General features: G+C 39.5%; 1 protein-coding gene across 1 annotated transcript in view; it reads right to left on the bottom strand.

Moving 5' to 3' along the window:
- The window catches only part of DGKI (diacylglycerol kinase iota), a 212,287-nt gene that overhangs the window by 62,761 nt on the left and 132,676 nt on the right, over nt 1–16,850 (bottom strand). The window contains 1 exon segment of the mRNA XM_040561335.1: nt 11,283–11,383. Coding sequence (XP_040417269.1) covers nt 11,283–11,383 — 101 coding nt within the window.

The following is a 16,850-nucleotide window of genomic DNA, read 5'->3' as shown; positions in this document are numbered from 1 at the left end:
ACGTACAGCTGCCAAGGTCATTATGGGCCTCAGAGGCCAGGGCAGGACTCCAGAGATACATCACCAGTGCTGCCAGCATCATATTCGGAAGGCAATTTAAACAGCAGAGCAGCTATGAGTCAGGGAAAAACAGAAACAGGAAACAAACAAACAAACAAAACACCACCAAAACAACAACAACAACAACAAACAGCAGGGAGGGAGAAATGAGGAAATAAAGAAGGGCTAAGCAGTAAAACTAGGAAAGAAGAGAGCTGCCTGCACGTCTCCTGAAGTAACACTGACATCTAATAATGATCCCAATCCACCTGCTCTTTTTCAGAAAGGCCAGCAGGGAACAATGCTCATTGCAACCTCTAGGGTTTTTTCATTACACAACAGAGCTTGTGAGACAAGTGGAACGAGGGTCAATTGCCGGCTAGGTTTGTTTTACGTCTGCTGACACCCTGGGTTACAGACTGATTCTCTTTGTTTAGTGTTCGCTATTGGTTAATGTGCTCTGACAGCAGACCCTTAAGCTCTTTGCAAAGAGTACTTAATGACTATCTAGTTTCAATTCAGGAGATCCCTCTGCAGCCCTTACTGAAGGAGTGTTTGTTAAGGTCTTTTATAGCACTAAAAAGTGAATTGCAGCAGACATGACTACTCCTCCAACAGTTACAAAGGCACTAGGGAGCTACACCACTGTCATAAATTGTCACCACATATTTTGTCTTGTCTATCGATTCCTTCCTCCATGAAGGAGTGTATGCACTTAATGGGGACCAGAGCTTTGACCCACTGAAATGATGCAGCTAACACAGAATGGCAATCCTTAACCATCACCGTTCCAGACAGCCCAAAACAGAAGGACCTTAGAAATATTTGGAATTCTAAAGAAATACACCAAAAAGAAATCTGAAAAGAAAGCACTAGTATGCAATACATAGTTTAGCAGTGGCACTTCTGAGCCTTTTCTGCATGACTGAAGAAGCAAGTGATAATTCACAAGTGTAATTAAATTACATCACATCTGTTCTTGGTGGCTATAGAAGAATTTTGGGTCATGTGACTTTGCTCTTAAAAAGAGCTGTGTGACTTCTGCTACCTGGAAATCCGGAACAAGCACAGCCTCTGGTTTTATGGGTCAATGGCTAGCCAAGAGCATTGGGTGGGTCTCAGATGGTTCCATCCCGCTTGGTTCATGCTCGCTTAAAAACCTTTTAAAATGGACAACACTATAATATAAGCTAAAATTTTGCATGCCAAAAGTTGCTTTTGGGGAGGGTGGGTTGGGGGTTGGGAGTTGGGAGATCCATTTGTCTTCCAGCACGTAAAATGTTTCCAGCCCTCATTTATATCATAAACCACAGTAAGCATGCACAACACATTGTGCAGACAAGATTTTCAAAACGCTTCACAATAGCTGCTGTTTGGAAACAAAAGCAAACCCTTACTAGCTGACAATGGGATTGAAAATGTGAGATTGTTGCTCCTTCTAAATATAGGGCAATGCTGTGCTACAAAGCCGAAATGGGGTAAGTTATGATGAATCAGTTAAAGGCATAAAGTTAACCTGCATACAATGCCTGGCATTCAATGTCATTGTGGACACTTTCATTAGGGAATAAAGGGACTCCTACCTTTTCTGAATAGCTCAGTGTGGTTGAGGATGTGAACAGTACAAAACAGTGCTGTGGGACACAGTCATTACTAGATGTGTCAGGTCAGAGGTGGGAGGGGAAGACAAAGCCTTGCACATGTTAAGATCACAAGCACCGCAGATCAACTTTCCCATACACCCACACACTGTCCATTCCTGTGACTACATGGATATATCCATGTGTGGGAATATGCCAAAAATATCAGATAGTCTCAGATCACAAGCCAAGCCACAGCATTCAAGTGCCAGAAATTTTTCTCCTGAGGCACCTGCTCTTCTGGCTGCTTGCATCCAGCTCCTAGCTTCTTTGTGTTCTCTAAATGGTGAAAAGAACTTTGTCCAAGGAGCTGTGGATAAAGACTCTAGTATTGCAGTGATGAGCAGCAGTGCAAGAACCCTAGGAGATGAGACAGGCATGCAGTTGCTTCATATTCTGAACCAGCACCGTGGAAAGCTTTTTGTTCCTAGCAGTGCTACCCACAATCATGTATCAGCAGGAGGAGGGTGAGGTAGGTACAGCAGTATGGCTAATGTGATGCTCTAATGACTGCAAGATTAGTAGTGATTTCCTAAGCCTTCATGAAATTAGCCATGGAATTTATAAACAAAGAAAAAATACTCCTATTAACTGTCCATTATGTTGAATACCTAAAGCTATCGACCTCTTTAATAGTACTGAGAACATAAATGGAAGAAGCCTGAAAATATTGCACACTACACCATCAAGAAAAAGTAAAATTCAATTAACTTCCCCGTTTATTGTTATGAAAGGATTCAATTTGTGATCTTAACACCATGATTAACCCACACAAATCCCAAACAAAACAGCCCCAAGACAGATCATTAAGGTAGATATGAATGCCAGGAAAACTCATTCCTATTCTGACATACCTCAAGGGGGAAAGGGAAGATTAGACATTAGACTGTAAATGTTTAATGTAGCAAATAAAGGATCCTCACTACTGAAGATGTTATAAGAATGTCATTTTCCTGAGGGTTTCCACTGATATTAGAAGTGTGTAGAACCATGTAAGTTCTTGTGAGAGAAATCGAAAATATTCAGACACTTAAATTAAGAGGTTTGACTTTTCCAGCATGGTTTTAATACGACTAAGTTTGTACGAAAGGATTTTCTTCCCATACAAATCTAAGCCATGTGTTTCTTCAGATCTTTTTTGTTTATTCTACTGACAGAAATTAAGCCTCCTTCGGTTGGCTTGGCTGTTTGCTAGTTTTTTTCAGCACTAGTGATTCAATTTTAAAATCCTCATATGTCAGGAAGTAAAACACAATGGAGGTAGTTACCAGACCTGTCTGAGAACATTTGAGAGGGTGCTCATCCCCTCCAGGCTGTCAGTGACTTCTCTAACACCTTGCCACACCAAGGAAGAAGACCGTGAAGAGCTTGGAATTGAAACTAGTAAGGAAGAGGTATTAGGACTAAGATCTGAAAGAGGCCTGGCTGAGCAATGCATACACGTTTAGCATTAAGAACAGGAACATGAGCTGTGAGATCTGGAGAAATACACAAAGATGGACAGGAAGGATATGAGTGGGACAGGACACCAAAGGGGAAGACCAGGACTGAAAAGGTAAGAGGAAATCACACAAGGAAAGTGATAGGAAACAAAACAGCAGAAGTGGAATATGCACAGAAAAATCTCTCAGAAAAGTCTATGCCATAAAGTCAAACTATGGCATGATTTCCTGGAAAGTCTGCAATGGAACTTAGTATTTTGTTTCTCCTGCTCCTATGGGGTCAATATATATTTATGAAATGTACTGGAATACCACCCATCTCTTCTAGGTCAAAGGGGAGCACAGCCTTACACGTGACAGTTCCCCCACTAGCTCAAAAGGCAGGAGAGTGTGTTAGCTGTGGATGTTGCTCTGTGTGGAATCAACTCAATGACATGAGATGTAAATTCAGTGGTTTGTGTTTATTTTTATGCTGTTGTTTCTTTAATCCATGCAATGACATACTCTGTTAAACAAATGTTGTTATGACTACGAAGCCAACAGCTCAAATTAGAAAAAGCCAAGATTAAAGTTGCCTATTTCAAAACGTGTGTGTATACTTATTGTGCTACTGCCTTTAATTATCTGATCACATCATATTTTTTCTTCTGTTGGACTCCTGTGTCTTTCTAATCTTTGAATACATCTGTGTATGCACACATGCATGTGTGTACATGAGTCAAAAAGAGAAATGTAATTTATTGTGCTGTCTGGACAAAGCCCACAAGGTCTCACCCAAAAAAAAAAAGACCGAAAAAAAGACACAAACAATGCCTTTGGCAACTTCATCTTTGTTTTTGTCATTTCTGTTTCATTTACAAACATTTATCAGTGGTTTACATCTGTAAACACCAGCATGAGAATCTAGGAGCACAGAAACAGCAGAGTTTCCAATATTTAACTCACTGCTGACTTCTAATCCTCTTGGTTTATCATCTTTCTAGGTGACTTTAGGCAACCCATTCAACCCTCTCAGTTTCAGATCTTACTACACCACTGTGAGAGAAAAATACATGAATTAGCTAATATCTGAACAACACACATTGAGAAAGCAAAGCTGTTAGAGCAATATGGTGACTTTTCAGCTGAGTGAAATCTAGTAGACAGTCTTTGGGCAATGTTGCCTTTTACAGAACCTCTACAAATAAGCCACCATGTACTCTAAGACACCTCCTGACAAATAAGTAACCATTGATACTTACTTTACAGGGCAAAAGAGTGGGTTTGTAGCTATGCAATGCATTCCACCTACACCCATTCAGACCAAATAGCCTCCCAATCTGAGCACATTTCCTTAAGTGGCTAATCAGCCTTGTCCTGGCTTCATCTGCTAGATCAGTTTTTGCTCTTTAAAATAGACACCTAGTAGAAGATCCCATGTCCTCTACATTATGAGGATTCAAGATGTAAATACCAAATCCTCGGCATTGACCTCTTCTTATTTATCTAGTTGCTCAAAATCATATGAAATTCTCTCCAAATTGTATTCACCCACTATATCCCTGAGCTTTAAAGAATCAGAATACATTTCATAGATCTGGGATTCTCAAACTGTGCTAAGTACACCACTGGTATAGGGAAGCCACGTTATCTCTGTATATGTACACATCTCAAATTACTCACAATATTGTTAGTCCATGTACTCAATAAGAACTCATCAGATGACCCCCAAACTCTCAAATAACCTACAGAAATTTAAGGCAGTGACATATGCAACATAGATATTTGGCTAGATATAGTCAGTAAGGGACAGGTTACTGGAGAAGAAATAAGAATCTGAGGTTGATGTCACATCATGTTACCCTCCATCCCTACACACACACACACACACACACACACAAAAAAAAAAAAAAAAAGGCAAGGAAGTAAAAGAGAAAGCTATTTAATTTACTGTGCCATTTTATTCCAGAGGAGATAAGGACTGGCTGGTTCTGTGTTAAAGATGGTGGTGTGAGAGACTCAGAGCTGTCACAGAGCTGAGACTTATTTCTGATACTGCTGCCACTGTGGTTGAGTATGATTCCCTCTTAATCTTAGTGGTGTTGAGCTACTAAGATGGGATCTGCAGGGCTACAGTATGCAAGACATGTAAAGGGCACTAAGAACTGACAGGTTCTATTAAAAAATAAAAACTAAAAATTATAAAAAATAAATAAAAAATATCTGTGCATTTACTGCTGCTGGTGAGCTAATTCACCCCTCCATCTTCATGGTGCAAATCTACAGCAATGTTGCTAGGAAGGACAAAGAAGATGTGAGGACCTCTTGAGCACTAATTAATTTATGGATGTGTTTGGTTTCAATAATTGATTTCTGCATATACCTCCATTGTCAAGAATTTCTTAGTGGAAATGGAATGGGGAAAATTGGGTATCATAAACAGAAAGATTTTGCCTTTTTAAGAACAATTGTCTTGTTCCCCCATGTTCAGATGGTTGTGCTTAGTGGTGTGGTCTAGTTGGAGGCCTGTAGCTAGTAGTGTCCCCCAGGGGTCAGTACTGGGTCCAGTGTTGTTCAACTTATCATCAACCACAAGGATGATGGAGCAGAGTGCACCCTCAGCAAGTTTGCTGATGACACAAAGCTTGGAGGAGTGGCTGACACCCCAGAGGGCTGTGCTGCCATTCAGAGGGACCTCAACAGGCTGGAGGGTTAGGCTGAGAGGAACCTCATGAAGTTCAACAAGGGCAAGTGCAGTGTCCTGCACCTTGGTAGGAATAACCCCAAGCACTGGTACAGGCCAGGGGGTGACCTGCTGGAGTGCAGCTCTGCAGAGAGGGACATGGGAGTCCTGGTGGACAGCAGGCTGACCATGAGTCAGCAGTGGGCCCTTGTGGCCAAGAAGGCCAACGGTATCCTGAGCTGCATTCGGAAGAGTGTTGCCAGCAGGTCAAGGGAGGTGATCCTCTCCCTCTACTCAGCCCTGGTGAGGCCACACCTGGAGCATTATGTCCAGTTCTGGGCTCCCTGGTACAAGAGGAACACAGAACTACTGGAGCGAGTCCAGAGGTGGGCTACTAAGATGCTTAGAGGGCTGGAGCACCTGTCGTACGAGGACAGGCTGAGAGAGCTGGGCCTATTTAGCCTGGAAAAGAGAGGACTGAGGGGAGACCTCATCAATGTGTATAAATATCTGAGGGGAGGGTGTCAAGAGGATGGAGCTAGTCTCTTTTCAATTGTGCCCAGCGACAGGATGAGAGGCAACAGACACAAACTGAAGCGCAGGAAATTCCAGCTGAATATGAGAGGGCACTTCTTTACTGTGAGGGTGACAGCACTGGAACAGGTTGCCCAGAGAGGTTGCGGAGTCTCCTTCTCTGGAAATATTCAAAACCTGCCTGGATGCCATCCTGCGCAATGTGCTCTAGGTGTGTTCCTGCTCATCAGGGGCGTTGGACTAGATGATCTTCAGAGATCTCTTCCACCTTCGGCCATTTTGTGATTCTGTGATTTATAATGCTGCTTTGGATCAACTATCATATTGGGCAGGAGGAAGTGAAACTGGTGATTAGAGTGACAAGTGCTTGGGACATATAAGGAAGGTGTTAGAGTTGACAACTACGTTTGCAGCAACAAAGAACATTACAACATAAAATGAAGAGGATATATCCCTTTCCTAAGAGAGTGCATGGAAGCATTCACCCCCTCACAGAAGGATCAATAAGCATCCCTTGTACCAGCATCAACCATCGCACAGACAATACTGAGATGCTGATAGAAGAAGAATGAAGGAGAAGAAGAACATAGGTGAGAGAAGGAAGGGGAAATTCAGAAACAGTGTCTTGGTTAAATGGCAGCTGCAGTGCTAAAAAATAAAAAATAAAAATAAAATAAATAAAAAAAAAAGTAGAGAGCAACAGAAGAGACTAGGCTAAGAAGAGTTTTGACCTTCAGAGGACAAAATGACATTCTTTAATTGCTCAGAAGGTCTTCAGAATGAGGTGTCTACCTCCAGTACAGTGAAGATTAATCTTCATGGAACAGTTTGTATGACGAGTTGTTAGATGTCAGGAAGTACAATTTCAGATGAAGCAGCTGATAGAATCAAATCAGTATTTCAAGCAAACAAGAGGAGTGAAATGTATTTACTGTGAGTTAAAGTGATCCAGATTATTACACTGATGTCAGAGCTTTCAAAACTCTATTATGGAGACATGTGACAGGCAAAAACCGTAATAGCTTCTTTGCTATTGTTCCTTCAGGGATAACGAGCATGAGTCGTTATTAACTGTCTTCCTTTTCCTTTTCAGATTGCTGTGGGATTCTGGTTTAGTTTTCAAAAGATCTGGGGAGGTAAAAGTGCTTTTAATTGGTGTGGGCAGGGAATGAATGGTAAGGCACAGTATTCTGGAATTAAGTTGCAGGTGTTCTGCCAAAGTCTTGACAGATATGCAAAGTGAGTCTCTTGTGAGTATCAAGAGAGACACACGTGCACCTGAGAGCTATATTTGTGCTGCAGGAAGCTACCCCTCTTAAAATAGGCCTTGAAGAAATACTACTGTAACAAGACCCAATATGAGTGCTCTTAGAATCATAGAATCACAGAATATCCTGAGTTAGAAGGGACCCACAAAGATCATTGAGTCCAACTCCTAGCTCCACACAAGACTACATAAAAATTAAACCATATGTTTGGCAACATATTGCCCAAACGAACGCTGGCAGGCTTGGTGCCATGACCACTGCCCTGGGGAGCCTGCTGCAGTGCCTGACCAACCTCTCAGTGCAAAACCTTTTCCTAACACCCAGCCTGACCCTCCCCTGTCCCAGCTCCGTGCTGTTCCCTCGGGTCCTGTCGCTGTCCACAGAGAGCAGAGCTCAGCACCTGCCCCTCCACTCCCCTCGTGAGGAAGCTGCAGGCCGCCATGAGGCCTCCCCTCAGCCAGCTCTGCTCTGGGATGAACAATCCAGGTGACCTCAGCTGCTCCTCATACACCTTGCTCTCTAGATGCTTCACCATCTCCATAGTCCTCCTTTGGATGCTAATAGTTTTATGTCCTTCTTATGTTGGGGCACCCATAACTGCACACAGTAGTAAAAGTGAGGCTGCACCAGTGCAGAGCAGAGCAGGACAATCCCTTCCCTCAACCAGCTAGCAGTGCTGTGCCTGATGCACCCCAGAATGTGCTTGGCCCTTTTGTCTGCCAGGGCACACTGCTGACACCTATTCAACTTGACATCAAACAGAGCCCCCAGATCCCTTTCCATGAGGCTGCTCTCCAGTCTCTCATGCCCCAGTCTGTACATATACCCACTGTTGCCCCATCCCAGGTACAGAATCTGGCAGTTACTCTTGTAAAACTTCTTACTGTTGGTGATTGTCAAACCCTCTAATTTGTTGAGTGCTCTCTGCAAGGTCTCTCTACCCTCAAGGAAGTCAACAGCTCCTCCTAACTTAGTATCATCCTCATTGTATTTTGCTAGTGCACAAATATTATCTGTTTTAATTTTTGATTAAGACTGGCAAAATTTCAATCATTAACTTGTCATGGTCATTTATTTTGGACAGCAAAACTCTTTCTCCTCAACCCACCCTGCCCATTATAGACTCCTAGGTAAAGAATGAGAGTTACTTCTTATGCCTCAGCACTCCCCTCTTCCTCCTCTAACCAAATAACTTCTAGTGGCAATGCTCCATGAAAGGGTTTGCTGATGAGGACTGAGACAGCATGCTTATTCCATAGATGTGTTCAGTAAATGATAGGGACAGGCAGGCAGTGATCTATAGACTTCCCATCAGAAAGCCATTTAATATGTATCCAATTATCTATGTCAGAAATGCAATTAAAATGGCTATCTGCTCTTCTTAAAAGGAACATTTATGTGATTTTCCAGCTTCCTTCCTCAAAAACTGAAGTTGTGCAGTCCTCTAGTATAATGATTCAGCTTGATGTCTGACTACATCTCAGTTCCCAGAGGAGATACAAGCATCTTGCAGTAAGTCACAGGGAAGCTGGGATCTTAGTTCCAGAACCACAGGGATTTTCCATTTTTCTGCTTCATGGAATTCAAGGAGCTGGATGAAATTCAAGGAGTTCATATTTTAAACAGTTTGATTTCTGACTGTTTAGAGAGTGCTTCTCTTCCCATACAGGATTTTCTTCAGCCGTAGTTAGCATTAGCTAGGAATCTTCAAATCAAGATCAGCCTCCTGTAAACTTGTTAGTCCAGCCTTTAGGTTGAACAATTCTGATAGGACATGATAGGATTTACGTCCAGAAAAACAGGCTGATGACTATCAGTGTATGCTGTGAGTTGTGTGTCCTTATACAGGGCTTTCCTAATATCTGCAGAGGGTAAGGTGAGATATCTTTTCTGATTTTCTTTTTGTAGGCTGGTGGGGATATTATTTGCTTTTTGATATTTTAATGTGAAAACAGTAATACGCAATAATCATTGAGACAGGTAAAGAAGGACAGACAGGAAAAACAACTTCATGAACAGAGTCAGGGAAGAATACTCTAGCCCAGCTATGTTATATTATCAATCTGATCACACAGGAATTTGAAAAAGATACAAAAGGACCCCCCTGAAGATGGTCTGCCAATGTATGAAAGCAACCATTTTAACTTTTGGTGTGCAAACATCTACTTTTTGAATAAAAACCTCTTAAGCACATGATCAGCAAGTGATCAAATGTGTGTATAGTCTAAAACCAAATTTGAAAGCAGCTAGATCATTCTCTGGACTTTTTCTTTTTAAAAATGTTATCATTATGGTTTTTGAAGGTGACAAATAACAAATACTTATTTACAGTTGCAGTGACAACAGTGTAAGAGGTTGTATAACTCTTGTCAGACCACATAAATGGCTCTTAAGATCTATTTAATAAATACTAAATAAACGAAATTTACATCTGTATTGAGGTTGGATGAGAATAGTTGTCCTCAGCTGGAAAGGCATAGGAAGAACCACCAAAGGAACCAGATTGTTTCCAACAGGGTTGAAAACACATCTATCCAACATGGCCCTAAGGATACTCAAGGTCAAACTCTCAACTTAAACCTGAAAGAAATTCTTCTCCAGTGAGCCATAATACTCTTCTTGTTATTATCCCTCTCAGTCCGGAGATGAAGGCTTAGATTACTTTAATTATGGCTCAAATGTACTAACAAACTTCAGAAGAGGCTGTCAGGACCTACATTAAAATTCAAACCATTTCAGTTCTTTTGTTGGATGGAGAGCAGATGAACTGAGAGAAGAATAAGGAGGGGTGGAACTGGAGGGGTGAAAGTGAAACAGTTTAACTATCTTCCAACAGTAAGATAAGTAAACCAATTAAAAGGAGTGTCATCCTGTAATTACCAGAGCACTCTATATTACAGAGGAGGCTGAAGCTTTGTTACACAACAAACAGTCATGCTTGTAATTTAATATGAATAATGAGCCAGATGCATGAACAAGACTCTATTAAATTGTTATCACAAGCAGACGTGTCCCTCATTGATTAATGACTGTGTGTCACCAAGGAAAGGAACTCCATTTCTAAGCATGGATCATCATCATCATCAGTGTTGCCAACGCAACCGTCTGTCTGCTTTTGACTTACCCCTGAATGTGGCAATTAAACCATTACATGAGGAAACAAAACAGTGATTATTTTCTTACGTGCAAAACTGAAGTCTCTTAAAGAGTAAGGGAAACCAGATTTGCTTCTCAAGATAAATGCACCTGTGCTAAAACCATGTTCAAGATCAGACTGCTCTTGCAATATGAAATTAATCATGGTCACTCATTCAGTTTCAAATTTGGTACTAATCATAAAACCTTAATAAGTTTCATATGCTAGGAGAAACCCAGTAGAATCAACAGAGAGACGCAAATAAAATAAGAGGTATGAAAAACACTTATTTTACAGCTAATGAAATCAACTTGCAGAAGGCATAGTTAAGTAAGAAAACACCTGAATTCTCTGTGTATGCTCTTTATACAGGCAGTATTTATATAGACAGAATGTATATATGCATATGCACAGATCGATAGATGAACGTATAGTCCCATATGACTCATTCAAAATGTGTGCTTGACCCTGGTTTGTTTTTGTTTTGTTGTTACTGCTAATATAAGATCTATACAGAATGCTCTACCAAAAGCAGCTACAACCTAGCTTCTTCCAACTTACAAGCTTCACGCAGTTTTTCCTTGTCATAAAGTAGCCCCTCATATTCTTGCAAATTAATCCGGTTCACTCTGATCCGCAGGCGATCTGGGATGGAATGAGGACTGTAAGAAAAGAAGAAAACTTCTTAGACAAGGTTTTCCATGGAAGAACAAAGAGAAAAATAAGATATGAAGAGATTTTAATCTTCTGTGAAAGAAGAATAAGAGCAAGCCTCTTCTAAACTGGGCCAGCTCCTCCCAGGCCCATCACTGTGTTTGTACAAGATTAGGACTACCCACCGTACAAAATACCTGTTACATCCTAAATGACAAGCAAGACCAAGAAGCCCATTTGCTGGCTGTGTGGTCTGGAATTGCATGGGCTTTTCTGAGCTCTTCAGTCTCTACATAAATAGCCCTCCCTGCTGCAATCTGCCTTTTTGTACATCTCTACAGACCTATTAAAGTCAGTAAATCCATGAAGCTTTGATTCAGGATGCAGATGATTTCTTGGGACATCTCTCAGGATAATTATTTCTCTGTCCATGAGAACATCCATCCAGATCTTCAGAAGATCCTGTTTCAGCAGCTCTGTCCTGGGGAGCAGGCAACAAACGTTGCCAAGAACTGGATTTCTAAAGTAGAGTCCCATACACAAATTACAAGGGTACTTAAAAAAATAAAATAAAATAAATAAAATAAAATAAATAAAATAAAATAAAATAAAATAAAATAAAAAATTAAAAAAAAAAAAAGATACCTCTTTTCTACTGATTTAGATGCCTCAGCTGCCTGCATACTTTTGAAATCGTCCATGGGTTCCCATCTATAAATTTAAATGCCCATATGTTGACAGAAAGTTGTTCTGAAGAGCTTTGTTTTGTTTTCATATTTCATCTTGCTGTTACTACTTGATTTTTTTAACCAAATGCTATATAAATTAACTTCATCACATTTGCATTTTACAATTCTAAAGAGAGAAAGATAGCTTGTGTATTATAATTCATATATATCAAAAGTCTGTCCTGGCAGGTCTGTCCCATTTAAAAGTAGATTCTTCATTCAGTGCTTCCACTGAAAGACTATTTTCACTATGTTTTATTTTAGTTAATGACAGAACACCTAACATACACACAGCCTTTTAAAAGTTAGCATTCTGTGCACTGTCATAGACAGAGTTACTGTTCCCTTTGTTTCAGTTCTAAAATATTTGACCTACAGCATTTGCACTGCTAGTTTAAATACCAATGAGCACAATCCACATGTTTTTTTCCCTTTTTAAGTGAGCCATTTTCTTTTTGGCCTGAAAATACTGCAGATCTAACACATAGTTTGTAACCATCTCTTGGTAAAGATTTTTTACCACTGAGATGGTAATTAGCAAATATTTCAGACTTTTCTTAACTGCATACTTTTTGTCTGTCACTTATGGACAGCTCTGTCACACACAGGCAGATGAAAGTAAAGATTAAAAATCAAATCCCAGTATAAAAAAAATGCTCCACTGGCACAAGTACTCTCAGCCTAAAAAGTGATAAAGGATAATGAATTCAGGGTGCCTTGATAATTGAAGTGTAAGACAACATGTTACAACGAGCTGCACTCCTTCTGTTCTGAACAGGAGTTCTGTATTAAAAATGAAAATAACCCTAAGATACATGGAAGATAACTTAGAAATCAGTAATCCTTAATAGTAGCTGTAAGACTGATGCACCCAGCAGTACATAGGCTGCCCAATGTGTTTCGTTTGCTCTATGACGGGGACTGTTGTGTAAAAGCACCCCAAGATATAGGCACACTGTTCATATTTAAGGTAAGCTTTTGCAGTTTTCTTGACAGACACCTGGGATGGTAACTTCCAGCAGAGCTTCGGGGGGCAGCCTGCTAACTCAGGTGCCATTATATTATCCTACAGATCTGCATTCTCCACGTGCAGACTCTAAAGCTGGCTCAGCAACCCAGGGAATATTATCACATGCAAGCTGGAGGGAAAGGTACGTAGATGGAAGACGACTGTAATTGCAGTGAGTCTGACACTTTTTGTTTTTCTCAAAAATAACTTTAATGTCACACTGCTGGATCAGAAATGAACATAGTCTGAGGAACTGTGTTCCTTCCCTTCCAAATTATACAAAATGCAAGTTTCAAAAATAAAAATCATGGAGGATTTTATTTTTAGCCAAGAAAAGATAAGAAAATGTTTAAGTGAGGAAACATAGGAATTTAACTGCATAGTCTTTGTCTGACGGAAAAAAAAAATAATTCATTGCACTTAGTAGGGTTCATGAAAATGACAGACTGACAGCCTTGAAAAGTGAAATCTTTTATGCACTGGTACAACATGAGAAGAAGCTATGCTGCTACCACCACATATTATTATGAAGGTAGCTCAGTCTTCCAGCAGATACGTTTATAACCTGGGGATTATCGGTAGGTTTGGAGGAGTGACTGGTTATGAATCACCTCTTCTTTGAGCTCAGCTGGGAAGAAAGGGGGTGGAGAGACAGGAGAACTCAGCAATGTCTTATTTCTCCTGTAACACTCAACCATGCTATAAAGACAGACATCATTCTTGTTATGCCCTGAATTAAGCCAAGTGTAAACCCAAACCAAAAATTGTCTCAAACTGCTGTTTTGTCTGAAACCAGAACCAAATCTATATTATTCTTCTGAAGTCTGAACTACCCAAACTGTAACTGTATTGAAAAAAAAAAAAAAAAACAAAAAAAAACAAAAAAAAAACACCTTCCAATCCCCAGTGAAAAATAAGCATTTTACCAAAAGCTCTTACCCAAGTAGGACTAGCTTAGCCCAGGACTGGTGATGTTTGCACTCCAAACCAGAACCATACCATATCTGTTCCCTACTCACCCTTTTCCATTTCTTCCTTGCTACACATCTCACTAGTGTGTAATGTTCAGGCCTCCCACTTCCACTCTGTGTTTTCAGAGGAAAAACACTTCAGTACAGGTTTAGTTCACAACGTAAGCTGCAATTGTAACTCCTAAGAGATCACTTACTCCTTTTTCTCCTTGATTAATCCTTTTTGATCACGCATAGCAGATACCTGACTGATATTTGTCCTTCTACCATATGTTGTTTCCCACCAGTCTGGTTCATCCAGCACCTGCTGGCGTTCTTCACTTTGAGTGATGATTTTTTTTAATGTGTTTTTATGTCTCTGCAATGTCTGTGTGGGACTTACTAAGGCTGTGAAGTCTTTAGTACTTCCTACTCAAAATTTCACTTCCTCTCTTTCCACACACTGTGGTCTTTCTTGTGTTCCTTGGTGCATGGCAGGACAGGAATGTGCCAGATACAGGCAACTGTAGACAAGCTATGCTCTATTGCGAGAAATATTGGGTGAATTTCCTGGTACATCAGTGCACTGCATATCTCTGAATTAGCATCCATGACGAAGCAAGAACACAATCTTAAATGTAATGTATTACTTGAGGAGAAATAGCTCCTTTCCAGGTCAAGTGCAGGAGCATAATCAGATGAAAAGTGTCATCAGGGTTTCCTATTTCCTTCTCCTGCTCACCACCTTTCTTCAAGACATGGAGCATTAAGATAGTACTACATAAATAAGTCGTATGTGTTAAAAGATACAACTGAACTTGCCATTTTGCCCATTTGAGAAATTCAGCTATCTTACTCATAAAAGCATAACCTCAGAAACTACAGTTTCTAGACAAAATTAGCTATTTTCAGAAACACGAGTGCTCAGAGGCCCTTTCTAAGGCGTAGAGATTGTATATACTTAGCTAAGTCCAGACACAAGTAATGCAGTCACAACTCAAATACATATAAGTACACGTACGTGTATATATGCACAAATATATACACATATGCAAAAACATTTATTCAGTGGCTTAAATCTGAACTTTTGGGTATGATTTATTTTCAAATACTCTTTTCTCTATCAGAATATAGTTGTTGGCTGACATTATACTGTCTTACTGAATTTTATACCTATTTAAAATAGCTTTGCCTCTAAAAATTCACTATGTGAATATTCACTCTTTGTGATATCTGACGTGTTAGAATGTTGTCCTCATCAACCAGCTAATTGACTCATTCAGTCACACAACTCACGAGCTGCATACTGAGCTCTCTTAAACACAGTTGAGCAAAACACTTCCACCATAAATACTTCTGTAATCACCACAGATACTGTATAATAATCCTTACTATTATACAAATTGCACTATTCCTTTTGTTTAGACATACTGAGCATATTCAGAAACCACAAAGCTCAAGGACACAAGCGTATCTATGCAAAAACTAATAATACAGTGCTGAATGTCACTGAAAGCAAATGTTGACATTGTATTAATAGAAATTGATGTTTCTAAATACTGCATATAATAACTTGCCCATGTGTAAGGACAGGAAGAAAAGCATTCCAGATAGAGCAGTAGAAAATTTATAAATAAATCTTCACAAACTGCTGCATTGCAATTCAACCTAACATATTTAAATTTCTTGCACCTATTATTCTTCAAAATAGTGTATTACATAGTCAATGAAAAGTAATTTAAAGTACAGATGAATGAATTCCATTACTTCCTATAGAACCTACTTAAGAACCTCATTCCCCAAGCAGGTCAATCCACAGAATTACATTCTAAAGGTCATATGCCCCATGGGACCATAAGTACAGATTCAGGTCAACTGAAACATTCTGTTCATTTGTGTTGATTAGCTAAAATGGTTTCATTTAAATAAAAGCCTAAATATCAAACTTCTCAAAGCAGAAGCATGGATAGGCTATTTTACCATATTGAATTTTATATGATGGACTTTTGATTAACATGGACCAGAAGTGCACATTTGAGGCATTATTTAATAACAATCCAAATGAGCCTTGTAGAAAAGCTACGCACATTAGTTCATTGAAACAAACTATAAATGATTGTATGCAGATGTTATGAAGTCTTCTCAAAATTACTCTAATTCACCCTCATCAAATATTATGTAATTTCAATAATAAAGAATTATTTTCTTTCCTTTCTAGCTTGCAAAGTAGCTGAAAAGTACAAGGAAATAGTATTAGTTTCTATCAAACAAATAGGATTTCATTTTTCCACAATACAGAAGACAACATATATTGAATAATTCTTAATTTAAGGAAAATGGGATGCTTTCTGGGAACTCTTAAAACTTGTAGACAGTCATAAAAATAGTTTTAAAAAATTAAATGTAAATAAAGCATAAAATTGTTTGCTTTAACATAAAAATGGCATAAAAATAAAAAATAAATAGCATAAATATAAAAAATAGCATAAAAATTGTTTGCTTTAAAGCCTACTCCTCTCTGAGTACATATTCATCGAATGGCACACCAGGGTGCACACTGGAATTGGAACCACTCTTTGTACGGGGTAGCTCTTAGAAAGTAAGTGTCATGCTGAATAAACTGTTTATAAGGTGGACTTATTTTAACACACACACAAACCCCCATACCTGCTGCAAATTGCTTACTGTAGAAGTATGTTTGTTTCCCTCCTACACCTGAGCCATAGCATTTCTGCAATTCTAGAAATGTTGAAAAAAAAAAAAAAAAACAAAACAAACAAAAAAACCA

This window comes from Cygnus olor, chromosome 1, assembly GCF_009769625.2.
Source record: "Cygnus olor isolate bCygOlo1 chromosome 1, bCygOlo1.pri.v2, whole genome shotgun sequence".
Lineage (NCBI taxonomy): Eukaryota > Metazoa > Chordata > Aves > Anseriformes > Anatidae > Cygnus > Cygnus olor.
The sequence above is the reverse complement of the archived record's forward strand: the minus strand, read 5'-3'. Positions and strand labels throughout refer to the sequence as shown.